This window comes from Dasypus novemcinctus, chromosome 12 (assembly GCF_030445035.2).
Source record: "Dasypus novemcinctus isolate mDasNov1 chromosome 12, mDasNov1.1.hap2, whole genome shotgun sequence".
Taxonomy (NCBI): domain Eukaryota; kingdom Metazoa; phylum Chordata; class Mammalia; order Cingulata; family Dasypodidae; genus Dasypus; species Dasypus novemcinctus.
Window position 1 is genome coordinate 47,954,088 of NC_080684.1, and position 27,589 is coordinate 47,981,676.

Consider the following 27,589-nt stretch of genomic DNA (forward strand, 5'->3'; position numbering starts at 1 on the left):
CAATGTCTTCCTTCCAAATTGCCAAACCTGATGGACATTTCCTGTCTTATGCTACTTGAATTCTCTGCACCTTTACACTACTGCTCATGACTTTTGTCTTGAAACACTTTCCTTGGCTTCCAAGATGTCACCTTCTCTTGGTTCTCCTACTTGTCATGGAGCATCTCTTCATTACCTTTGCCAGCATCTTTTCCCTTTAAATCTCAGTATTTGTCAGGCAGAGTTCTCCCTCAGTCCTCTTCTTACCCCGAATTCTTCCCCTAGTGGTTTCCTTCATTCCAGGGACTTCAAGAATCACCAACATGTGGTAACTCTTCGGTCCTTCTCTAGCCCAGACCCCTAGTGCTGGGCTCCAGGATGTATTGCCTCAAGTCCCCTGGACATTCCTTCTGCATTCCACTGGCAACAGAAATTCAGAAGTCAATTTCTTATCACCGTTGGTTTTTTTTTAAAGATTTATTTTTATTTATCCCTCCCCAACCCCATTGTCTGCTCTCTGTGTCTATTTTGTTGGATATTCTTCTGTGTCTGTTTGTATTCTCATTAGGTGGCTCCGAGAACTGATTATGGGAGAACTTCTGGAGTGGGAGAGAGGTGATTACTCTGTTGCACTACCTCTGCTCCCTGTTCTGCTACGTCATCTTATTTTCTCTCCTCTGTGTCTCTTGCTGTGTCATCTTGCTGTGCCAGCTCTCCGTGTCAGCCAGCACTCCTGTGTGGGGTGGCCTTCTTGTGCAGGATGGCATTCCCATGCTGGGTGGCACACTGTGCAGGGTGACATTCCCTGCATGGGCCACCACACAGCGTGGGCCAGCTTGCTTCACCAGGAGGTCCTGGGCATTGAACCATGGACCTCCTATATGGTAGACAGGAGCCCAATCAGTTGAGCCACATCTGTTTCTCTTTCTTTCTTTTTTTTAAAGGTTCATTTTTATTACCAGTTCTTTCTTGTCGCTAATTGGTAGCACTCAGTAACTGGTGCTTGGTAATTGTCTTTTGAATTAAGGAATGGATGTGCTCCTCTTTTTTTCCCTGGCATTTGCAGCAAAGTTGCCTATTCATGCCTAAAATAGAACTCTTTTGTCAGTCCCCAATTCCCAGTCCTCCAGTATTCTCAGTTAAAGACATCACTATCTATCCAACTGCTCATCTTCGGGCCCTCAGGGGTCACCCGTGCTTCCTTTTCCCTCACTCTCTGCATCTAATCCATACACAAGTTCTGGAAGCCCTGCTGCAAACTATGACCTGCAATTTCAATATTTGCCATCACCTCTAGCATTGCCATCTAGGCTACCCATCATCCCTCACTTGTCCAGCTGCCATAACTTTGTTTTTTCTGTGTCTGCTCTTATGTCTTTACTCTTTGAAAGGATCTTTTAAAAACATTCATCAGATTATCGCACTCCTCTGCATAAAATGCTCCATGTCATCATTACACTTCAGGTATAATCTAAATTCTTTACAAGGCATTGCACAACATGGCCCTGTCCAAACCTTCCAAACCCATCTCCGAATACAAACCCCACTCCCGCCACCGCAAGCACCCTAATATACTCTCCAGGCACAGCCCTTTTTGCTGTTCCTCCAATACACTGAGCATATTATTCTGGCTCCCGTCCTTCACATTGGCTGCTGCCTCGGTCTGGAGTGCTCTCCCCCCAGAGCCTTGCATGGCTGGCTCCTTCTCAACCTTCAAATCTCAGCTCAAATGTCTCTTCCTAAGAGAGGCATCCAACAAAAATAGCTCCCCCACAGCCATTTTCGAGCCCCTTATCTTCCTCATTTTCCTTAATGCTCTTATCACTGTCTGATATTTCTTAATTGTTACCTTTCTGTGCTGCTCCATATAAGTTGCATTAGGACAAGGATTTTTTTTTTCTTCCCCTTTTACCTTTGCATATGGTAAAGTCTCAGTAAATATTTGTTGAGATAATGAGCTCCTTATGTCCAAAGGCACATCTACTGACTTGTAAGGGCTGTGGGATAGTATTTCACTGTGTGAAGACAGCTTTCTTAAATAGGAACTATCACCAACCTCTAAAACCTGCCCACCTGTTAGCTACAGAATAAATATTTACCTACTTGGCTTGTATCAACCCACCTAATGAATTCTCACTGCTCCCTGCAGAACTTTCATGTGTTCTTTGCAGAGTAATGACACTGTGGGAAGGGACAAGGAGGATTTGCTGTCTCTGTGACTGAAGAATAAGGTTTCCTTAGCATACAGGGGACAGTCAAGAAGAATATGGTCACATGATTTGTTTTTATCACTTCTATAGTGGCTATTACTTATTCAATTTGTCACATTTATTTTCACTTGTTCTTGTGGTGACATTTTAATGAATAATACAAAAACAATGCTCAGTTCAAAACGACACTCCAAACCTCCTTAACAAAAACATGTTCTACATGTAAAAAAAAATAGTTCCCTCTGCCAGATAATAAATACAATTCACATGCAGTCCTCCCTAACTCTGCCTCTGCCTTGAGATTATATGATCATACCTGCAACATCAAACTCAATTTCCAGTGTGACCTTGCTAGTGATGGAAGAATCTCGGAGAAGCTGATTGGCTTCCTCAAAGGTGCTGTCTTCAGTTGGAATTCCGTTAATTGCCATCACTCTGTCTCCAATTTGTAGCACCCCACATCTAAATTTAGAACCACATGTTAGAGGTTGTAGATAGATTTTAAGTTATCAAGTTGAGGTTATCAAATCTACATTAGTTGATCCTGGCAAAATAGCAGAACCATTTGGTCTTGTTTATTCAATGATATGGGCATCATATTAGGCCAACTGCAATCAGTATCTTGTACTCTTGCATTTCATGTAAGCAAGGGAATCCTTAATTATCCAAGAGAAGCAATTAATAATTCAGCACCATGGTTTTTGTTATCATCTGGCCTGAACCAACGTATAGTAATGATGAATGTGTATTCCCCATGGCATAGAAATTATTAAAATTTGAACTTCAGAGATTTTTTAAAATGGATTTTCTCCTTCTTAATTAATAAAGCCTCTAGTCCCCTGATGGACAAAATTTGCTAGATAAAGGCATCCGTGCTTGCTGTTCTTCTCAGACCTGGTCAAGAACATAAAAATTTTTTTGTCAGAACAGAGTTCATTACTGCCTGCATTTCCTGCATTGAGCACTGTTTTATACTTTATTAGCCATTCACGGATAGCCAGCACCAGAAATGTGAGCAGGAAAAGATGCTGTGAAAGAAAGTGTCTCACCTCTCTGCTGGACTGTCAGCTTCAATATAGGAAATCAGAGGTGGAGAAGAAAGAGTCTCCGTGGCAAACACACTTCCCTGGAGCTGTATCCCAAACCCTGTGACAGGATCTGCTGTCAGCACAACCTCTGTGGTTTCTGTGTGCACGACCTGCCCAGCCAAGCCGACCGTGCTAGAGGCTAAGGACACTAGGGGAACAAACACACAAAAGAATGGCTTTAGGGTGGAATAGCATGAGGAATATCAGCACACTCCCGAAACATATCGTGTCTCTGAAAAAAAAGGTCATTGGCAAAAAGTTCAGGTAGAGGAACAAGAGAAGTCATCTCCCAATATTTGTCACATTCCAGCCACAACACTAGTGTAACTCCCTCCCCGCTCCCCCAACCCAGGGTGAGTCTCGGGGCTGTGGGAAGAGGAGGGCCTTGGTTAGGGTTCCTCGGTTTCAGGCCTGGCCTTGTATCCTAACTAGTAAAAAGGAATAGGGCTCTTTGGGCTAATGTCTTTTCCACTTTAGCTTTTTGCACCTAAGCCTTATTGACTTTTTAAAAACAAGCAATCTGTTCTTCATCTTTGAAGACTCCATTAGTCTAAGTCTGGCCCCTCCAGCAGAGAGCTGATTCTGGGCCCTGAACGTTTGGCTGGCATGATGGAGTTGTTTAAACTCTGTGTTTTGCTTACTCTGAAATTTGGTCTCGAGTCCTTATTCTTTCCCACCGGCTCACCGGCCTACCTTGGAGCCTCTGTTTCCTTCATCCCTCCGATAATCATCTAAGACCCAGGCACACATCTCTCTCTGGTTTGCATTCCCAGCCCAGGCCAGGGAGGGGCTGCTTCACTCCTGGATACCGTCGGCCCCGCCTACTGACTCCCTGTAGTCTTTGCTCTCCGTGAGCAACTCCGGCTGCAGCATCTAGGCTGGACCCTCACTTCCTCCCAGTGGGTCTTCTGGCCCTTACTTTAATTGAAATCCTCTTCAGCAGAAGCCATTTTCCTTTACTTCCCCCTATGCGAGGCAAGGGCAAGGAGCAAGAAGAGTATAAATAAAATAATCCTTGCTTCCCACATGTGGTGCTTTTACCTCAGGTGTCTCCTTTTTAAAATCCATATCTGTACTTATTCCCCCTACATCTCATCCTCAAACTCATAGTCTTCTGAATGGCAAAAATCCCTCAGTTTACTCACTGACTTCTCGATACGACTCTTAGCCTACCTCCTCTAACCTGCTGCCTTTCCTTGGGCTTAGCATCCTGAGGCCATGGCGATAGCGTCCTAACATGCTGGCTTTCTGTTCTTCAGCTCTCCCGATGCCGGGTACCAGCAATTCTGCTCCACTCCAGCTCCCTGCTAGAGTGTTGTATGCCTTCTTCCTCAGAACAGTGGGTCTCCAAGCTCTTAATATCTGAATTCTCGTCTGATCACGTACATCTGATTAGCCACCTTTCCAAGTTCACGTTGCTCTCTTTACGACTTCTAGTCCCATTCTCTCTCATTTCCTGGTCTAATGGTTTTCAAGTAATATTTTTAGCAATAGCTGTTTCCCCTTTTAATGAAAATTTCCCCTTCAAGAGCTACTGCATTTGAAGGAGGAATTGGAAACCCCTGAGTCTGCACCCCCACCAAGTGAGAATCTGGAAAACACAATTTGTAAACCATTTTCACCCACTGCCTTCCACTGACTTCATTTCCCTCCACATTCCGCCTGGACCCCAAGGTGACCATTTCAAGTACGCAAGTGCTAGTATCAGAGACTTCACAACTCATGTGATTTTTTTTCCTTTGGGTACTCTAATACTCTATATTCTGGTACTGCACAGTCAACTTTCTCCACCGCTGTTGCCAAAGGATGCTAGAGAAAGGCTCTACAAATTTACATTATTCTCTGTTGGGCCCTGCACTCTTTTGTTTTGTAACTTTTTGATACCTTATCCAATTTCTCAGAGCATCCATCTTAAATGTTTCTACCTTTATAAGGGTCACCCTTTACTCTTTACCTCATTCCCTACGAGACTAAAAATATCCAACTGTCTCTTCTCAGCCTCAGTGTCTCTATATCACATCTGTTCTCTCCTCCTTCTTTCTTGATTCTGGAGTGTATCTTTCTTTCCATTTCAAGGTTAATTCCTCCTTTTAGTGTTCTTGATACTATTTCTTGCCATGCCCTCTGATTTTGTGCCATACAAACTTCCTCTCTTGCTGCTTTTCCAATTTTCCTATTCATTCCTCTAGCTTTCTCACCTATGTCTAGAGATGTGTACTGATTCCCTAACTGCTTAAAACTTGGCTTTCCCTTCACTCTCTGCTGAAATTGCTCTGATGGTTGCTGATGACTTCCGGGTGCTGCCAGTTAGGCCTCATCTGCTCTAACCAATTGGCTCCAGTGACCGTCCCATTCTGAAATTCCTCTGTGATTTTGGTGAAGCTCTGTTCTTAGATTCTTTTTCAGCCCATGCCAGGTCCTTTGCCCCCTTCTGAATGCCTAACGCAGAGTAGCTATGGTTCTGTCCAAAGTCTTATCTACTCTCATTCTCAGACTTTCCCTCATTCACTTGTAAGCTTTCTAATATGATCTCTGCATGTATCTTCTTAAATCTCTCTCTTATGTCTCTAAAGTTCCAGTATTAAATTTCCTTATCTGCTAATATCCCCCACACAAAGAAGTTCCACTGATTCCTCAAACCCAGCATTTGCAAAATTGACTTAATCCTCTTTGCTTCCTCACTGTCACTACCATTTCTATTAATGGGAACATCATGCTTACAGTCCACCAGACTTGAAATCTCAAAGCAGACTTTGGCTCACAACTCTGAATTATCTTTTATTTTTTCCCTTTTTTCTTTAACATTGCTTCTTTAAAAATAAGTTTTTTTAATTTTTAAAGAAGTTTTAGATACATAAAAAATATAAGGGATTCCCATATGCCCCACACCCTCCCCTTCCCACAATTCCCCACATTAACAACATAAATTTAAGGAATTGCTAAGTCTTTTCAGGATGACCACTGAAATATACCTGTATAAAACCTCTTTTCTTTTTTCACTGTCCATATCTTAATTCAGGTTTTCTTTACTTTTCATCACAATTGTTCTAATACCCATACTTCTGCTGAGTCTTCCCATACTCAATTTTTCCTACATATTATTACTAGAAGTCTCTTTCATGATGAATTCTCCATTTATCCACCCACTTAGAGTGGGCTGTCATCATCACTAGTAGAGAATACTGTGTAGACTTCTAAGCACGGTCCTTGCCCATTATCTTATGCTAACATCCTCCAAATTGATGCCAGAGTGTCCTTTCTAATAGTCGAATGTCATCCCCACATTAGAATCATCTTTCAACGGCTATTTTCTAAGGAAAAAAGTCTTCACTCCTTAGCAGAGCACATAGGGTCTTTCACGAGTTCATTTTCTCCTACCCATCCAGGCTCGTGTTCCTCCATTCTGCCATCAAGTACCAGGGCTCCAGTCCTGCTTTCACACCTCTGCATCTTTCTATCCTGTGCTCTCTGACTCTTTGGCCCTTCACTTGTGTTTACAATGTCCTTTCCTTACCTTAAATTTTCTTTGGTACTAACTCCTTCCCTGACTTATGCAGACAGAGTTAAGTATTTCTTTTCTACATTTCCATTCTATATTTCCTCTACTACAAGGTCCTATTTTAGCATTTATCAGGTTTTCGTTTGCTTGTCTGTCTTAGGTTGGGACCAGATATTTTAATCTTTGAATCTAGTGCCTGGAACGTTCAATGAATAATCAAGTCTTGTGATATCATCTACATTCCCCCCCCCCACCTTTTTTTTTGGAATCAATACTTTATATAGATACTGGTGAGTTACCACCAGGAAGAGAATCCATTCCTTAGAACCCAAGCTTTTCAACCATAGTATATTACTCCAGCATTGAAACTGACAGGGTGGGGAAAGTGAGATAGATCATTTGTCTAGGAGGAGTAAGGAAAGATCTACTTCTCATCCTTAAAAAGTACCATCATTTTGTCTCAGTAGTATAACTGTCACCAAGGCTAAAGCAGCCTAAAGTGAGGGGTGAAGGTAACTTCAACCGTAAGCTTTTTACAGGTGGGTGGCCTATGCCTCTAAGGTCTGATACACGGACTACTGCATTTTAATTCAGATCATGTTTTCTAGTATGGCTTTTTGATGTGTGTACTTTGCTGTTCAGATCATACTTTTTGCTATCAGTAGCACAAAACTATTAGGAGATACCTCCCTGTGAGTAAGAATCTGTAGAGTTGCACTTCTTTCCAGTTATAATGCATAGCAGGAAGGAGTATAATATTAGACCATCACCTATTTGGCAGATTATTTCCACTCCACCTTTTAGGTAAAGCTTTTTGGACTTCAACGGAATACTTTCTGTGAATCTTTTTATATGTTCACATTAATACAATTTTTCCATATGAAATATTAATTTGGTATAGTTTTGGGCTACTTAATTCTATGTTAAAAATGTTTTTAGACTATGAAGTCAGCTGTTTAACATCTTCACTATGAAAGAATAAAAAAGAAATGGGTCTATTTAATAGTAAAAGGGGAACAGATTAGATAAAGTGAAGACCTTCTCAAAGGAAAGCTTTGCTTTATTTTTGGAACTGTTAGAGAAGATAGTTGAGGAATTTCATTCACTAAAAGGTTTTGAAAATAAGAATAAATGCTGATTCAGTGTGGGTGTCATTAAATTTATAAGTTCTATCTGGAGGCAAGTTGAAATGATAGAAATTATTAGGAGATATAATTTAGTACTTAAAATAAATTTCTGTATTAAGTTTATTTTGTAATTATATAAAGTTTTATAGTTTACATCATAAATATAGAATTATATTACATAATTTAGGATTTTACAATTAACTCTGAAAGTCCTGACATACTGGAATCTGTTCTTTGAAACAGTTAAACTTCATTTAAAATTGTATGCATTGATTACTCATTTATACTGAAGTCTTGAAAATGATGACCAGACTTGAAAAAGATAAACTGTCGATTTAAAGATGTTGAACCAGAAGAAGAAAACAATCAATATCGCTTGGAGGAGAAAAAAAAGATAAGCTTGATTATGCTGTTTCATTAATGTGTTCAATCATCAGAAGAAAATAAAGGTAATTTATAAATTATAATCCTGTAGTTTAAAATTTTGTATGGTAAATTCTCTCTCCAGGAACAAATATTCCTGCCAGGCTTTCAATTGCTGCTAGGCTTCGAGCTACTGGCTCTGGCCTGAGGCATACCCCCTGTACTCACTGGGGAAGATGGAAATGACTACATCGCTGACACACTGTGTTTGCATACTCTAACAGGTGTGTGCGGAGGTCCGCTCTGTCCTGCTCCCATTCAGAGAGGAATGTGTTCACAGCCCTTCAGTTCTGCAGGAAATGAGCCTGTGTTCCTGTCAATTCTCATCTTTCCTGGTGTGAGGAAGGGAAACGAAACAAAGACAGCTTGGTGAAAAACCTGCCAAAGGTTTCCTTCATCGAGAAGGTTGTGAGGTTTACTATCAGATACCAGGAGCATTTAAAAAGCATAGAGAGGCTCTCTCTCTGCCTAGAGGGGCCCGTAACAAATCTTGATGTGTATTTCTGTCTTTCTCTCCCATTGCTCTGTTCTTTCCTTCATTTCCCAAATAAATTCTTTTTACTGGCCTAACTGAAAAAAAAAAGGCTTAGAGAGCAGAGGGCCTCAAAGGCGTATTAATATAACACATTTTTCATTATATTTTGATCTTGTCATGTGGGGTTAGTAACCTTTGTCTCACTTAACTGTTGAACATTAGAGCTGACCTGCTGTGGACCCAACACATCAGGTATCAGGTGACCCAGTTAAAGAGAGCGGTGGTGATGGCCAATGGCTCCCGTCTCCAACCTGTGGGGGCAGCTTATAAGCTATCCCCTTCAAGAGCTCCTGCATGGTCTCTTAGCTTACCATTAGCTGCCGGTATCTTCCATTCTTTTTTCAAAGGTAGGTGGAAGAGGCTAGAAAAGCTGTTAGGACTTTTCATTCTCTTCCTTTCAGCACTTTTCAATGTCACCCTTCCTGGTAGCAAATGGTGACGACAACCAAAGAGATGAAGGCCATTCTGGGAATGTGTTCTAACTTCTGCCTTTTGCTGCAATTCAGGCAGACTGGGGACTGGCAGGTTCTCTACATTGGTTTTTTGCAGGAGCAGGAAGCACAAAGCAGGGGGAACTGCCAGCTCTACTGCTCAGTCATGCCCCCATAACAGGGGGATATGGGGTTCTGGAAGAAGCTTTGGCCTCTGTGGCAGGCAAAGAGGTAGCCCAGGCAGTGGGGAAAGGCCAGTATGTTTCTGGAAGTGGCTACGGGAGGGTTTCCTCTGTGACATGGCTCTGTTGCCCTCCCAGGGCTTTGTGACACTCCTAAAAACCTAGAGCTGGGTGTTTACATCATTCTCCCTCTGAAACAAGCATGACATTTTCCTATTTTAGTCCTTGTAACATGTTGGTACAGACTTCCTGTTTTTCTCCTAAGGTCAATGATATAGAATGTATTACCACTGATGTGAGAAGGTTTCATTGTTTTCTGACCATGTCCTTCCACATATGAGAATTTTCTTTTCTGTTTTGAGGGTTCTGGCCTCAACTCATTGCCAATACAGCAAAGAGATCTTTTCTTATATTTATGGCTTTTGCCATGATTCACCATCCATACAAATGGCTGGTTGCTATAGAAACGCAAGTCTTAGAAAGGAGGTAGCAAATGGTGGCACACAATAAAGACACAAATAAAATGGTGGAAGTAAACCATGGCATAGGGTGTGTCAATAAAACTTTCATTATCAGTTATTTGGGAAAATCCTTATATCTAATGTGACCATTCCAAACTTGAGAAAAAACAGAAAACAAGAAAAACAAAGTAGACACTAAATCCTCTTAAAAATTTTTTCTTTTTAAAATTTGGAATACTGTCATTTGTTTTGTTTTCCAGGTCTTTCAGAAATGAGACACATTTACAAATAATCTAAGTATATTGTCAGTGGTGCTCCACAGGCTAATGTCTACAGCAAACAGGAGCAACAAGAAATTTCATGAATCAGGTTGCTATTTATACTTCTATTATCTTGGAAAATAAAGTGTTGGTTCAAGAGAGAATTTATGAGCTGGTTATGGATATCAGTAACTGAGTGTCCTCTGCTTTGTTTCCTGCTATAAAATTCAAGATGTGTAAATATCAACCTGAGATAGTCAAACATATTAGCATTCATTTGTAAAAACTAATGGCCTTAATCAACACAGTCTTATCTAACACAAACAAATGGATAGCCATTGAAGCAGATGTTCAAACATTAAAACATTCGTTTTAATTGCACATCCCTGCCGAGGGACGTTAGCCTGTTCCTCCGTGATAAGTGCTGTATAGGAAGTCACGATATGTTAAAAAAATTCAGAGACAAACCCTGAAGGTATTGTATGGAAGACTCAAGACCAATATGTTATGCCAAAATAGAAATATTGTGAAAAATGCATGAATCTGAGAAAAATGACACCAGATTTTTACACGACAATTCATATGTAGGCATACTAATGGCTAACACATATTACTCATAATAGCTAACAATGAAATAGTGCTTACTAGTAACCAGGTGTTATTCTGAGCACTTAAATATATTATTTCATATACTCTTCACAATTACCCAATGAAGTTCAGTACTATAATTATCTTCCTTTTGCAGATAAGAAAGTTGAAACAGAGAGATTTAGGAACTTGGCCAAATTGCCCCTCAGCGCCCCCTTTGGAATAATGGTGTAAACTGTCTGAGGGGGGAGTTGAGGCAGGTTAGTCTAGTGAAAGGGGGAAGGTGGCTGCGGCCTGGCAGACCACATGGCTGTGAGACTCTGCCTGGAAACCTCTTGAGGGATCCCAGGAGAACATGGCCACAAGAATAATCTCTTTTAGTGTCAAGGGCAAGTCCTAGATACCCTCAAAATGCCTCACCAGCTCCTGAAAACTGACAGATGGGACAACCAATCAGAACAGCAAATAGCTGGGGCCCCTCCCCCAACATTATGCCTGGGGAGGAAGACAGACTTTTAAAAGGCCTGATCTGGAGCCCCATGTGTGCATATCATTCTGCAGCACACCTGAAGTCCATGCCTTGGACTGTGTACTTTCCTTGTTTCCCTGTTTCTTTAAAATAAACTCTTTACTCCCTTGCCATATTCCAAAACTGTTCGCTATATAGCCCTTCAACAAGTTCCTTCCAAGAGTAAACAATTTACTCTAGTGTCAGCTGAGAAACATGGAACTCTAGAAGTTCCTTGTTCTCATTTTGACTAAACTCATTCTTCCTCCCATTTTCCTAATTTCAAATTTGCTGTCATTTTGATATTTTAAAGATGAGAAATATATCTATGTATATATAAATATATATTGATGCATCACATACACACACATACATGTTAGAGAGGGTGTATATTGGAACTGGAATCAGGAATTAAATGAAATACCCCGCCCCCCATGCACACAGATTAGAAGACTCCTGCACAGAACAATGAAATGCTATAAACTGATAAATTTAACAAAACTTGGTGCATCTAAGGACCAATGAAAGTTAAGAGTAGCAGAAGAGACACTGATAACCTAGGAACCTCTATACAACACAAATTTGCTTTCCTACTATTTTTTAAAAATTAAAAAATTTCCAAAATGTACAAATCCTCTACACCCACCAAGGAACAACTCCCCCAGTAACTTCTAATCTACTTTTTGTCTCTATGAATTTGCTATTTCTAGGAATTTCATATATGTGAAATCATATGTGCCTTGCTTATTTCATTCAGCATAATATTTTCAAGGTTCATCAATGTTATATTATGTTTCAGAACTTCATTCCTTCTAATGGCCAAATAATCCATTGTATGAAATACCGCATTTTGTTTATTCATTCATATATTGATGTATACTTGGGTTGTTTACGTCTTTTGGCTGTTGTAAATAATGCTACTATGAAAACTGATATATAAGTGTTTGAGTTCTTGTTTTCTGTTTCTTTGGGTATATAAATGAGTGGAATTGTTGGGTAATTCTATACTTTGAAGGGATATGCAAGGCAAAGTCATGATATGCCACAGTGGTGCTCTATCTTTGGCAATGATTTTCTTTGTAAGGAACTATCAGGCTCCTGTAACAGGAAGAAACCACCTCCCAGTGTGGGGGATGGCTGGTCTCCTACACTGTTGGTGGTACTGGTGGGATTGGTGAGAGATTCTCCTGGGTAGATAAATCTCTGACATAGAGACTTAAGAGCCAATAGGTCCAACCAACCCTTCTCACAAGAACATTCTCTGCTCAATACCAGCCTTGAAGTATTTGGGTTTGGTTTTATTTAGGTACTTAAGGATGCTCCTTATTCTTATCTCATTATCAGCAGAGGGGAACCTCATGTCCTTGAAGTTTCTTTTACAGAAATCATAGTCATAGCTACCAAATGGGAAATAAAGTACAGTAAATATCCACACTTCCATAGACTCTGATTTAACTGATCTGGTTGGAAAAGCAGGTATTCTCTTCATCCCAAAGCTATGTAATCAGCTGAAAGGATATGACCTTCCCCAACAGAAAAGGACAATTTAGGAGTTATTTATGTTTCTTCCCCACTGAGACACCCAATCACCCTTTTCTTTATATTTCAACCAGCTATCTAAAACCAAGTAGCCATGTACGTATTCCTATTCCTGCCTTGTCTATATTACGCATGGTTATCCTAGAAGATCATATTTCCAAAAACCATAGTTGTAATTCCTAGACTTCAGGATGCTTATTATAAAGACAAGCATCCTTTTATCCTTCCAAAAGGCTGGAAAGGGCACTAAGAAATATCATATGTTAGAGCAGCGATTCTCAGTGGGGTAGAGTGGGGGTAGCACGGACTTAGTTCTTGGGGTAAGTATTGGAATCTTGGCCAGGAGGTAAAGTTTGGAAGATTATATTCAAACCTACCATGTTTTTTTTTCTTTTTAGAAAATAATTTAATATGAAATTTATAACAACATTAAATGAATGTATGAGATTCTTATATTATCAAAAAAGGGTATAGGTTATGTTTCAAAAGATTGCCTTAGAGAGAATAAAGAACCTAAGAACAAAAATTTCATGTTCAAAAATATGCAGAATTTAAGGAAGGAGTCTTATAGGAAAAAGCTTTGGTTATTTCATTGGATGAAAAGATCAAGATAAAAGTCTCACATAAAAAAACTGTAGGCAAAGGTAGTAGTAACTAAGTCTGAAGTTATATTTTGTGCAATCAGTATCATATAGATAATGGATATGATTTTAATGGTCTTTCACACAGAGCTGATAGCATCTACCTGATTTGTTTACACATTGTAAAACCTACTTCCCACTGGTTTCAGTATTTCAAGACTTCAATGCCCACAGGCTTTCTCCAGGCCAAAGAATATCAGCTAACATTTCACTTACGTGAGCTTTTGAAGTCTTTTTTTTTCAGTCTCCTCCTCATCATGGTCCCACGCGGGCTAGTGGAGTAGATGCTGCGAGGTAAAGTCCCCATGTTCAGGGAACTCAGGCTGTATGCACTCATGGAGGTAGGAGAGAAGGATGAAGACACCAAAGCTGCTGTAAGAGAGTGAAGACTTGGCACAGAGCATTCTCAGACCAGCTGTGAGCCTGCCACACTTGCCAACCAGTCACCATCCACAGAGACAAAACGAGATGCACCGCAGTGACTAGTTGAGTGCCCCCAAAAAGACTAGGCCTTAGGAGCCATGGAGACAGCACTTGCAGAATTTCAGAGTTACAAGAGACTGTAAACACCTGAGGAAGAGCAGGCTCCAAATAAGCACCATGGAACATAGACAGGCTCTATGAATTTTGCTTTAGACAAAAACAAACATTAAAACACATTTCTCTGAAAACAGCAATTCAGTGCATCAGACACACAATCTCATTTTCATAGAGATTTTCAGACATGAATTTCATAAATGATTCCACATACACAAAGAAGATCTGAGAACACTGGACTCTAGATAATATGCTGAATTATCTCTGACCACATACAATGTATTCTGAACATTTACATCCTTTCCTAAAACAAATTCTCTGATAGAAGAAAAAACAGGCTTGAGATGTCAGAAATGACAAGTTGCTATTACCAGAAAAGCACACAACACCCATGAAGCCAAAGATGGAATGAATTAGATGAGGAACAAGTGCAAAGAACATAATTTAAGTAAAAGGCCAGGAGGAGAAAGCCTGGCACATTACGAGGGCTGTTTGGAGCAGGCGCGTTCTGGAATGCCGGGGCTGGCACTCTGCCATGGTCTGGGTGGACTGTGTTACACTGATGGTGGATGGGAAGGCTGCTGTGGTTGCTGGCCCAGGAATCCCAGGTAAGTTGCCTGTCGCTCCTCTGAATTTTCACTGCCCATATGACGTGATGATGAGAAATAAAAAACAAAACAAAACAAAAAGAACCAAAAGAGGAAAAAGTAACTGAACTGCACAAATAAAAAGCATAGCAAAAAAATGAAAGCTGCTTGCAAAGAAAAAAAAATTTACTCAGGTTTGCCCTTTTCCCAGTGGTCAGCAAAACCGATGATTCACAATAGGGATGGAAACTTTTCATCTTCCCAAGAATAATGCATGTCTTTCCCCAGCCCATTTTTTCTCATTTTGAGATGACTATTGAGTCAATTTCTAATCTCCTGCTGCACTTCATAGTAGAGATTAAAAACATTTTTTTTTTTAACTTAAAAGTCAACCCCATAAAGATCTATGGCACACGATTAGTAATTAAAGATTTGCAAATCTTGGCCAGTTAGTAGCACTTATTTTGAGAAAGAAAAGTAGGAACAGTAATTCACATTGGCTGATGAATCAAGTAGTTTACTAGTCATGCGCCACAATTTACTGCTCTGACAATTTAATTACTCTACAATCCATCATCTGAATTTGATTTTCCTCAACAACAAACCTCTCAAATCATCTACCATTATCAAAATCTTATCTGTATCTTGACTAGTAAGGACAAAACAAAAGCCTCAATACATTTTGTGATTTCATGAAAAACTTTATTTATACCTGAAAGAGATACATAATTTTAAAAATATTTTGTGTGTTCTTATATTTCCTTAAGATGCCATAAAATTTTAATAAAGTTAATTTTAGTCTTGGCGTCTCATCCCTTTAGTTTTAAAGAAATGTTTCCACTCTGTTTTCAATGTTGTTAAGAACTAATGTTCTACTCAACATTCTGAAATATGAGCAATATTATGTTTATTGTCTGATATGAAAATTTTCATTTACCAATATTAAAGAGTTAAAAAAAAACATATGAACTCACATCTTCTACTTTTCTGACTCTAATGTAACATATCTTACATGTGAATTATTTACCAGTATTTATTCATATCAGGACCCCAAATCCTCTGTAAGAACTGAAAGAAGGGTCATTAGATAAGAGCTTACCTCTTACCATCCATGCTATCAGCCTCATGGGCCAAGACACTTCCTCTTTGGTATGAGACAGGGCTTGGAACAAGAGTACTAGTAGGGTCAGCTCACTAAGGGTTTCAGTTCTGGCTCCAGATCGTCTTCTCTGTGACCTTAGATAGTTACTTAGTCTCTCTGAACCTCAGTTTCCTCATTTATCAAAAGGAGATTATGAAAGAATCTACCACACAGGACTACTGTGAGGATTAAATAAGATTATGCACGTAGGTGCTTAGCATGGTGCTGGTATGCAGAATAAATGCAAATTAGCTATTATTAATAATAGTGATTCTGCCTACTTTTCTATCTACTCACCAACAAAAAAAGTACTTTTTAGAGAGAACAGATGTCTCTCTCCTATACCAGGTTTCACTCACTGGACACTTTAAATTTTAGAGAATATCTCAGAAATCCACTACGTAGAAGAACACTTTCATAGCGACCTTAATTCCGGGCCCTCTGCCATCAGGACCTCTCTCTGTACCCCACTGCTGATTCTGGTTTGGATTCTACCTCCCTTGTCCCTGTCCTAGTTCAAGCCACCATCTGCTTCACCTGGACCACTGCAAAAACTGCAGATTTGGTTCCCTGACTCCACTCCTGCACATTTACTTTCCAGTGTCCACAATACAGGCAGGTGATTTTTTAAATACATAAATCAAATTACATCACTCCGTTTGAACTATTTTAGTGGCTTACCACTAGAAAGAGAACAGAACAAACTGCTTACCATGACTCTACATAATCTGGCTCCTATTTATCTCTCCAGTTCTCTCTGCTACCACTCACCTTATCACTTATTATATGTCAGCAACACTGGTCTCATGTCTGTTCTACCGCGAGCCAGGCTCCTTTCTGTCTCAGGACCTTTGCACTTGCAATTCTTTCTGCCTCTAACATTCTTCTCTCCCAGTTGTTTGTACAGGTGGCTCCTACCCATCATTCTGGTCTCAGCTGAATGTGCCAAACTGCCTCAGAGAAGTTGCTGACCCTCTGGCTGAAGTAGTTGTCCTCCCCTATGCTATTTCACTACTGTTTTGTACTCTTCATAGCATTTATTACTGTCTGAAATACATTTTTAATATTTATCTCCCTATACTAGAATGTGAATTCTACAAAAATAGGGATCTCCTTTGCCTTTGGGATATACAAGAAGATTATTTTTAGCAAGATGCACTCATTGCTGGTCTGGCTAATCTACAATCACAACTGCTCTCTTGTCCTCTTTACAAAGGACTGTCATTCAAAGGACTACTTTGAAAATTACTGGGCTTTATTAGGACTGTCAAGCTTAACAGTAAATCAACAAGCACTATATTATTGACCATCTACTGTGTGCCCCAAAGTGTGCCAATTGTTACAGGTAAGTTACATGCAGAATATAACCTTCACCTTGACTTTGAGCTATTTTGGGGGACTACATCACTGTACATATGAAATAATTTAAGAGACATAAATGGCATATGATAATGCATAGACTGCATGTCATGGATAATAAAGGCAAAAGGGATTACTGTAGGCCAGAGAAGAGAAATGCCATTTTTTAAAATACACATTCTAAATATTATTGTTTTGTGGTGGTGTACTTGATACTCATATATTAAGCAAGTAATCCAGGAATTTAATAAAAGATATTACATTTTTGGTATATACTTTCATTTTTCAAAGAATATTCATATACATTCTCTCCTTTAATAGTCCTGGTAATAACAAGAGCCAACTTTCACTGAGCACTTACTACATACTAAGGAATTGTACTCAGTGTTTTTTCATGATAATCCTCACAAGGTACCTATGAGGTAGGTTTCATTATAACCTCCATTTTACAGAAAAACCTACTGACATACAGAAAGGGTGTGTAACTTGCTTAAGTTCCCAAGAACTGGTGACAGAATTAAAGCTCAGGAAGATTGACTTTAGAGTACCTGGAACAATTGTTATCCTAACTGAATACTCATTTTTCTCTGCTTCTTTAATGCTGTGATTTATCAGTGAAAGTCACAGTCGAGTTCTTCTTCCTAGTTAATATGCCTGTTTCTACATTTCCCAGAAAACACTGTGGTGAATACATTACTGCCTAGCAAAATTTGGGAGCTGTATCTCTATCCATTCACAGTTTAGAGACCCACTGTTCAGGCATCAGAGATCCTGAAAAAATAACCAGAACTTTCTTGTGGGGAAAAAAGCAAAACTATGTAATACAATTCCCCTATATACAAAAACATACAATTCCCTTACACACAAAAACAGAAGTTTGAGAATTATAAACAAAATTAAAAAAAAATTTTTTTTGTAATTTTTTCCCCTTAACTGTGGTTTAATTATTTTTAGAGGCCAGCATTTCTTTCCTCATGGAAAAGAAAGTTTTATTTTTACTAAGCAAAAATGTAGGGTAGATGCCTATATGCTAGATAAGGAAGACAGTAGACAACTTTCGGCAAAAGTAGGTGATGGGTCAGAAGTGAAAGCTAGACTTAAACTATCAGTCCATTCCAACCGCCCCCTCCCCGGGGCAAATGCCATCAGGTTTTCCACAGTAAAGAAAAATTTTGTTCTTGGTCCATATATTTCAATATTTAAACTCATCTTTTCGAATTGTGTTGGCAAGTAAAAAATATTTAATATTTCATGAGCTGGAAACTATTTGAAGTACTTATGATTTGTATACAGTGCATAAAAAAGGGGAAAATTAAGCAAATCAAGACAACATTTTTAAAAGGATGTTACACATTTTCAATTCAATGATACCGGAATTTAGCAAGCATAACACCAAGCTGAAAGAGCACTACACAGTGTGCATTCTCATACCTGCTGGGCTCCAAAGCCAGTGACGACTTCGGAATAATTTGGAAGCAACCTCAGGTTTTAGAAATCGTGCCTCTCAGCCAGTGTGCGGGTGGGGGCGGCCTGCGGGGAGGGGTGCCTTCCCCTGCAAGGCGCTGTCCTGTGGCTCCTTAGCATTTCTACTCAAGCAGTGCCGGATTCCTTTTCCTAACCTGCCTATGCCGCATCATTTCTCTACTCCAGTGTGTAAAATTAAAAACTGATAAGGGCAATGCTGTACCCAAGATGAGATTTTCATTAGCTCCAGGACTGTCTAAGCTCCATTTAATTAAAAAGGTTGCATCCAGCTGCTCATTTAGTATGAAAATTAACTGGTTCCTCTGTTTTTTTCCAAACTATGGAGAAGTGCTGTGTGTTTTAAGAAGTAGGAGACAACATAATGCAAACAACTTTCTCATAAGCAAAATTCTAGAACCAGAGAAAATTGTACTCACTCTCAACACACAGAACTGCATCCTCCTCCCCCTTTAGGCTCTCCATACAGCACGAGTGGGCCTCTTGTTTCAGGGAATAAAGGGGGGTAACTTGGTTTAACAAAAAGGAGGGAGAAGAGGTTAGAACAAAATCCCCTCTGGAGAGCCTTTATTTAGTTTTGGGCTCAAAGCCCCTTTTCCTTCATGCATAAAGATGCGTAGATGGATGGTCTATAAATTCTCAGCAAGTATATCCATGGTTTTTAGACAGTAAAAATGCTGATTTTTTCTTCTTATACTTTTTATTGAATAAATGCAGTCAAATATTCCAATTCTACCAAGTAAGGTGTTTGAACAGAAAAAGGTTATTCTCCATCCTAAAAAAAATTACTCTGACAAACAGACAAAAAATGTAGAAAGTGAAAAAATATTTGTGAGAGTTGTACTATCTGCCTTCATTGTCCTTTGGGTAGAATGGAAATCTAACGTGAATACAGGAAGTCAAATTATTTCCCTTTGCTCCACACTCAATTTGCACCAAAGGCTTTCTCTCTTTTATTCAATATAAAAGGGTGCTAGCCTGAAAGTTCCACTTAAAAAAATTCTTTCTTCAATTTTGGGGTTTCCAATAAACTACAAGTAGCTTGGAAAAGTATTTGGAAGATGAAGAAGAGTAAACAAAGATAACCTGAAATTCTGAAAAGAAATGATACAGTCAGAATTAAATTCAGTGCCTTTGTTTTCTAACTCTGCTGGCAGACGCAATAACGGCAAGGGGGAAGATAAAGGGATTAATCTAGATGGATCTTCTCACCGTGTTCAGGTCCCTTGAGGGCCAGTCGGGTCTGGTGATGGGGAAGAATCTCAAGCTTGACCTGGTCAGTGGTGTTTGCGAGGAACTGGGTTGCTTCTGCTAGAGTGCAGTATTCCATGCTGGTGCCGTCGATGGAAAGGATGTGATCTCCCACATGCAGAGCCCCACATCTAACGGAAAGAGAAACACTCAGCACGATGAAGTGGCTTTCTTGTTCGGAATATGGCTTTCATGTGCTTCACAGTTAAAATTACACACTGTTTTCATTTACTTAAAAAAAAAAAAAAAGGAAACGTTTGAGTGTTATAGGAAATACCATCTGTCACACTGTAAGTATCTTGGATATGAATAGGAATGTAAAACCTTGTAGAAAATACAGGAACATTTCAAGGGATTTTTTTTTCTCGTTCTTTAAAAGATAATCTTTTGGGGTGGTGGTGCTGAAGGTTAAGGGGGGAAGTGAGCGGGAGGGGAGTGAAGACCTGGAAAATTTGTCCCTTGACTTTTTCTGTGATTTTTTTCCTCCAAGGTTTATATATATATGTACACACACATACAGGAGCTGGTAAAGAGTCAGAATCCCAAGACGTGCCACACAGAGCTGGAATGGAGTCATTTGCAACTATTGTATGTGTGAACAGGAATAACATGGGGGAGATTCAGGTAGTACTTCCTCAGAATCTTTTCACACAAGCTCCCAGATGACCAGTTCTTTACTATTGTGTTTTACTTTGTTATTCTGGAGGTAAACCTTATTAGCATAGAAGCTCTCAATGGTGATGGGAATTGTGCAGGAATCAAAGGAGCAATGAAGAGAGGCCTGTGTGGGGAGTGAAGGGAAAAGCTGGGGGCAGGGGAGGGGCTAGCTGCTACATCTTGCTGAACTCAAGACACTGGCTACTGGATGAGTGGAGAAAAGCAAACACAGCAGTCAGCATCCCGACGTACCAGTCAAGTGGACAGCTCCTTAAACTGGTTACCCCCTGTGGAATGGGAAAAAAACAGAGGGAGAAAATTAAAGCATCCTGCACCATTGAACTGGAGAACACCTCTGGATCAATGGCCGTCACCGTTAAAGGATTGAATGTAGGGTAAGACCACAGTGGAGCTGTAGACTGACCACTACAGGGGGCTGCTGCAGGCCACTGCACATAGTAGGAGCTTCACCAGGCAGGGTGCGGGCATGTGGAGAAGAGGGCTGGAATCATGCAAGGGACACTGGTCATTTGAGCATAAATAAAAATTTTCACAGTTTGATTAGTCTACTTCTCAAAAAAGCATTCGAAGTCAATTCTTGCATCTAAAAAGACAGTTTCATGTTGATGCACTTGGGGTACTTTGGCTATGGGAGGTGGGGGTTTTCTTATCAGGAGCTGTAAAATAATTTATTAGGTGGGAAGGCAGTCTTTTTTTTTGTCCCATCTATCTTAACTAAAATATTAATTAGGGTAAAAAAATCAGGTGAAAGGAGTTTTGCTTTTATAGTGTCACTGGAATGGATAGTATTTTAAGGCACCTTCAAAAGTTGTAAAATCCTAAAATTAACTTATTATGGCAGTATAGGATCTCTCTTTAAAGATTCCATAAAAAAATTGTTTTATTTTAAAAAAAAAAGAATAATATTTTATGTGGAAGGATTTAATTGTTAATAATTCCAGAAAACCTGTGACTTCTCTGCATGTAGCATATCCAGTCCACTACCCTACGTGAAGAACAGGTTATTACTCTAGGACACAGTAGGAAAATTTGCTGAATTGCTTGACTTTTTTTTAGCCCCATTGCTTTTCAAAGGCCGTACCAAACACACCTGGATGAGTTACTTTTACATAATGGGGTGGTCAAAAAGGTAGATGAATTTTTAAGAGCCCAAGCATTGACTTGTTTTCCTACATGAAACTCATGTAAACTGTTAAGAAAGCTGTTTTTTATTGTGTGTATATATGTATGCATGTGTGTCTATTACATGTGTATATTCATATTATTCAAATGCATATGCAATTTTGAAAAGTAGACACTTTCTATGGCACTCACCTGTCTGCAATACTTGCAGATTTGATTTTGTCTATGACAATGACCTGTTTATTACAGCACATTGAGGTAGTTAGGGCAACCCCAAGGCTGGCACCAGGAGTTTTGGCAACTTCAACTAGTAGTGGCCCGGATGCTGTTGCTACAGAATCTGTCGAAGAACAAATTTCAGAAAACAAAACAAAATAAGACTTATAAGCAAAGAGACGAAAGAAAAAGAAAGATGGAAATTGTTCAGTCAGATGCTCGCCTGTTAACAGTTTTATTGCTGAAACTTAGATTTTCCTCCATATAACAACCCCACAGCCAGTGGCAACTTTTCTCTCTCTCAGGGCACCTGCTTTATTCCAGATGTATTGTGTGCACATGTTTATGTCTTCAATTGGATTTTTTTTTTTTAATTTTTATTTTGAAATAATTTTAAACTTATAGAACCAGACCCACACAGGACTCTCTAACACAGTACTGACTCATTATTTCAAAGATTAAGTCAAAACACCACCACCTCTAGTCTTTCTCCCCTCCCATCCCAACCAAGTAGAAAGAAATCATTCTTTCCATGTTTATGACTCCATGGATCCTACCCCTCCATACTTTTACCTGGGCACAGTATTTTACTGTATTTATTTATTTACATGTTCCTCTTCCCCACCTATTGAGTCTTGAGGGCAGGACCATATCTTATTAAGCACCTTGTTATGGACTTAAACATTTGTTGAATAAAGAAATATAAAACAAAGACCATTAATGATCTAGCAATCAAATGAGCTTCTGGTTTATAAAAAAAGCAACAAATCTTTAAATGACACAAAATATCATTTTCAAAACAGTATAAAAAAGTGAGTGCACTTAATTACACTCAATCAGCTCATAAGAGAGCATGTTTAATGAAATACTAACAGAGAAAGTCAGTAGAAGGGGGAGGAATTTTGTCTTGCAAGGACTAGAACCTAGGGGCTCCATAATCATCTGGCATCCATTCGATGTTGTACCTATGGTTAGAAATGTACATGATAGGAACTCCAGGGATCTTTCTGATTCTTCGCTTAAGGTCCCAATCAACTGTGGCCACAATATAACACTTGTGCTGAGTTACTCTCTGAACTAAACAGTCATCTGCATAGGTTCCTTTGTGTGTGCATGGTAATCGTTCAAATCTTGGATCCTTAGCAATCCTTAGAGCCACTCAATACTTCTGTCCCAATTTTTCAATTTCAGCCATGACACAGTCAGTTATACAAGGGATACACTTAGCATACAAACAGTCCATCATCGACTGCATTAAATCCAATTTGGCTTTGATGGAAAAGTTGATAAAGTTGGTATCAACCAGGATGTGGTAAGGTGGGCCCAGCTGTGTATTATATTGGAAGAATAAGCAGGAAGGGTGTTGAGGCACTTCTCTTTCCTTGAGTGCGCTGGGATCTTTCTTTTCTTTCTTTTTAGATTTTAATCTATCCTTTTCTTTGAGCCTCTGATCTCTGAGACTAAGCATTCGCTTCATGGTCGCATACTTCCTTGCTTTCTTTTTTTTTTTTTTTTTTTTATTGACTTTGTAATAATATTACATTAAAAATATACATGTGAGGTCCCATTCAACCCCACCCCCCCATCCCCCCTCTCCCCCCCCCCCAACAACACTCGTTCCCATCATCATGACACATCCATTGGATTTGGTAAGTACATCTTTGGGCACCTCTGCACCTCATATACATTGGTTCACATCATGGCCCATACTCTCCTCTATTCCATCAAGTAGGCCCTGTGAGGATTTACAATGTCCGGTGATTACCTCTGAAGCACCATCCAGGGCAGCTCCATGTCCCGAAGACGCCTCCACCTCTCATCTCTTCCTGCCTTTCCCCATACCCTTTGTCCATTATGTCCACTTTTCCCAATCCAATGCCACCTCTTCTATGTGGACACTGGATTGGTTGTGTCCATTGCACCTTTATGTCAAGAGGAGGCTCAGATTCCACCTGGATGCTGGATGCAATCCTCCCATTTTCAGTTGTAATCACTCTAGGCTCCATGGTGTGGTGGTTGTCCTTCTTCACCTCCATCTTAGCTGAGTGTGGTAAGTCCAATCCTTGCTTTCTTTTGTTTCCCCATGTTCACGCCGCACGCTCGTTCTTACTCTCAATTGGATTTTAAGCTTCACATCAGCTGCGACAATGTCTCATATATCTTTGTACCCTTCATCACTTGGCATAGTGCCTGGCATGCACTAAGTTAAAAAAATAAACATTTAAATATTATTTAATTCAATAAATATCTTAACACCTACTATGAATGCATGGCTGGAAGGGTGACGGGTGGATGATGGATGGATGATGCCTCTAATTAGATGAATATATGAAGGGGTACACTGAAGTTGAATCTGTAAACACTGGGTTTTTCTCTACTTTGGACCTCATCTAGGGTCACCTCCCCTTCAGGAGTGACTTTATACATGCTTTATTTTTTTCTGGGAACACTCTTCATTCCTTCAGCTCCTACTCAACCTTTGGGACCCAATGTAAAGGTCAATTCTTCTGGAAATCTCTCCTAACTCAGGATTTGTGATATCCCTGCTGTTACAACACACACCTCCCTGTTTTACAATGGCCAGTTTAGATCACTAGTCTCTGGCCTTTCCCAGACTGTAAACTTGCTGTGAAGGCAGAGAATGTATCTTGTTGATCACAGAGTTCTCAGTGGCTGGCATAATGATGGGCACACAGGAGGGGTGTAATGAAGAGTCGTTGAATACATTGGTAAACAAATGGGAAAACTCATGATGTTGCTTAAAGCTCAAAAGAGGCAGGGATTGAATGGGAAAGAGCCCTGGACATGGAGTTAAAACATTTGCATTTTATTCTCCTTTTTGCAGTGTTTTAGAAGTGGTACCTAGAACAAGTTACTAAAGCTTTCTAAGCCTGCTCAATTACCTATAAAATGGTACATTTTCACAGTGTTAATTACAATTGAATCAATGTATAAAGTAAATGGTAATTTATAAAGTGTTATATATATAGAATATTATTATTGATACATTACAAAGTCAAGTCTTTGAGTCACCTCATTTTTCAAGACTGCAAATTGGTCTGTATTGTTTTCCTTAATTTTTACTGCTCTAGTGTTTGAGACTTTATTAATACAATCTTGTTTTCAACACGTATATTTCTTTCACCAAGGCACCACTCAGATATAGTGAACTAACAAATCTATATTCCTACTGCAAGAGATCAGAGAGTGGGCATTATTAACTCATGAGGCTGAAAGGTTCATGAGAGAGAGCCGTCATCAGTTCGAGATTAACATTCAGGCCAACAACATACACATTCCAATGCTAAGGGTTTTTGTAGGTGCTCTGCTTCTTATAGGATTGGTGATAATGTAATAATTAATCCTAAAAAGGTTAAGAGACTAGTAAAGCCCATACATCTTCCTGTCAATTCTAGAACAGAGTCTCATTATTAATGACTGCTGGGACGAGTCAGAAATCTTGGCCTCCCAAGAGGACTTTTGGGTTCTGTGATTTTATGGCTGTAACTTGCCATGAGTCACTCAACGGTGGCTGCCACTCTCTGATCTTGCTCACAATCCTGTGCTAATGCTAATTGCCATGATCTACTAAAATCAGACTAGGGCCACTGATTACGTCCTGGCTTCTCTTCCTTGCTTTCCCTCATTTCCTGCTTTGTTTCTCTTCTGTGCTCCTCATGGTCACCGTGCTGCCCAGGGCCCTGCCTCGCTCTCATCTTGCGAGTGCGACCCCCGTGGCATGTGCAACAGTGGTTTGCACCTCCCCTGCTTGGTAAAGGATTCCCTAGTAAAGAATTCTGGTCAGTCCCTGCAGCCTCTGTTTTAGCTATTCTTCCTCTTTAGCGAGGTTGATCTGCCCACCTATCAACTATTAAAAGTGAAAAATCTGCTGCTGACCCCACGTGTACATAACCTGTTGCCTCTAGTTCCACCCCCAGCAGCTTGCTGTCCCCCTTCCTTGAGAATGCTCCTTTGCAACCTCTTTTCCCACTCAGGCTAAACTCCACATAGTTCTGGACCTTTAGTAGGTCCTTTTCTCACATTATCTTTCTAGGACTTCAGAATGGGCTAATTTTAGACTTCCAAACTATTTCATATAGCCTTGTGGGATTTCAGTAGGTAAGTATGGGGGTGACAATAACTTATACTCTTCCATATGATTTTCTCATATCTTGATTTTCTCATATCTAAAGATAAAGTTATTTGGCTTTACAAATTAATGTAATATATTAACATTTCTATGTTATAGATTTCTAAGTTTTTGCTGAGCAAATGGATACCTGTCTAAGGACATCTCCCATCCGCCCTTGCAGCAATGTGTTCCAACCAATGGGAAGTGAGTGGAAGTGAGATGTGACATGTGCTGGATGTACTCTTAAAAGGAATGGGTGTGCCCTTCCCTCCCTCTTTTCCATTTTACTGCTATTGGAATGTGAACCCAAAACTTGTGAACCATCTTCAACGAGGTAGATAAGAGTATTGAACCATAAGATAAAGGAAGCCTAGGTTTCTGAAACCATATCCCCAGGAACTTCTTAAGTTCTTGAGAAGTAAATGATCACATTTAAGCTAGTATTGTTACCACAGTACTTTTTTTTTTTTTTTACCACAGCTTAATCTGTATCGTGATAGACCTTTACACTTGAGATGATCCCTCCAATGCACCTTTCTTAAACATTTATTCTAAGCAGCAGTTATTTCAGATTAAGCATTTGCAAATATAAATTTTACGAAACTACAACTAACCATCACTAAATATACACACTAGGTATTAATTTTTCTTAAAAATAGTATGTCATGATTAAACATCAGAGGTTTTTAAAGAGGTTATCAGTATATTCAGAAATTATTTAAATATGAACTCTTTAAGTCACTATTCTTTTTTCTAGGACTATATATTTGTTAAAGTATTAAAAATTATACTCTTGCATGGTTCCAAGATTCCAGTTATATTGAAAAATTAATAATAAAATTTCTCTTGGAGAAATAACTGACAGGAATAGCAATATCAAGAAGCCTGGAAAAAGAAAGGGTGCTGGATCCTCTGCTGCCCATAATTTAGAAAGAGAGAACATATTCACAGCTACTTTGGTACTCCTTTGTGAATGGAAACTACAGCAGTCTTTCTTTAAGTAGTATATTTAATGTTAAGGCTTTCAAGGAACAACAAATGTAATATTTCCACTTTGGGAAGGCTAATGTACAATTAATGAGTCTCTTAACATTGAAAGTAGAAAGCCTCAAAATTCTGAGACAACAGGGATTTAAAGCCATGGTTAAGGAAGGGGCTTTTCTTTTGAAATTGAAACTTAGCCTAGTATTATATGTTGCCTAAGAATTACCTCCTGAGGGCCTCCTTGTTGCTCAAATGTGGCCTCTCTCTAAGCCAAACTCAGCATATAAATGCGCTATCTTCCCCCCAGCATGGGACATGACTCACTGCGATGAGCCTCCCTGGCTCTGAGGGATTATTAAGAGCACCAACTAGCAATGCATCTGAAAAAAGATCTTGACCATATCAGGGAAATAGTAAATATGAACGTGTTCTTAAGGCTAAGAGAGTTCAAAGTGAGTCAGGAGGTCATTCCAGAGGTTTTCCTTATGCGTGTCTCAGCAGGATCTCATTGACTACTACATTAAATATTGCTCCAAATAGAAGGGCTCCTGAGGGTTTTGGAGATATCCAGACATTATAGGCAGGGCAGAAAACTCAGGAGTTTAACGCCCAACCAGTGGGCCTTACCT

At 39.5% G+C, this 27,589-nt stretch overlaps 1 protein-coding gene and 1 pseudogene across 31 annotated transcripts in view; both read right to left on the reverse strand.

Annotated features, from left to right (window-relative positions):
- The window catches only part of GRIP1 (glutamate receptor interacting protein 1), a 746,896-nt gene that overhangs the window by 79,193 nt on the left and 640,114 nt on the right, over window positions 1-27,589 (reverse strand). For 10 of the 31 annotated variants that reach the window (XM_071218930.1, XM_058308390.2, XM_058308386.2 and 7 more), the window contains 5 exons: window positions 21,821-21,968; window positions 19,790-19,959; window positions 13,688-13,843; window positions 3,239-3,425; window positions 2,506-2,651 (listed from right to left, as the gene is read on the reverse strand). In XM_071218930.1, coding sequence (XP_071075031.1) covers window positions 2,506-2,651; window positions 3,239-3,425; window positions 13,688-13,843; window positions 19,790-19,959; window positions 21,821-21,968 — 807 coding nt within the window. Of the gene's footprint in view, window positions 1-2,505; window positions 2,652-3,238; window positions 3,426-13,687; window positions 13,844-14,491; window positions 14,648-19,789; window positions 19,960-21,820; window positions 21,969-27,589 lie in introns of all 31 variants that reach the window. The other 21 variants (XM_058308387.2, XM_058308385.2, XM_071218935.1 and 18 more) reach the window with 3 other exon arrangements.
- LOC101441385 (rRNA-processing protein FCF1 homolog pseudogene) lies at window positions 22,650-23,345 on the reverse strand (annotated as a pseudogene).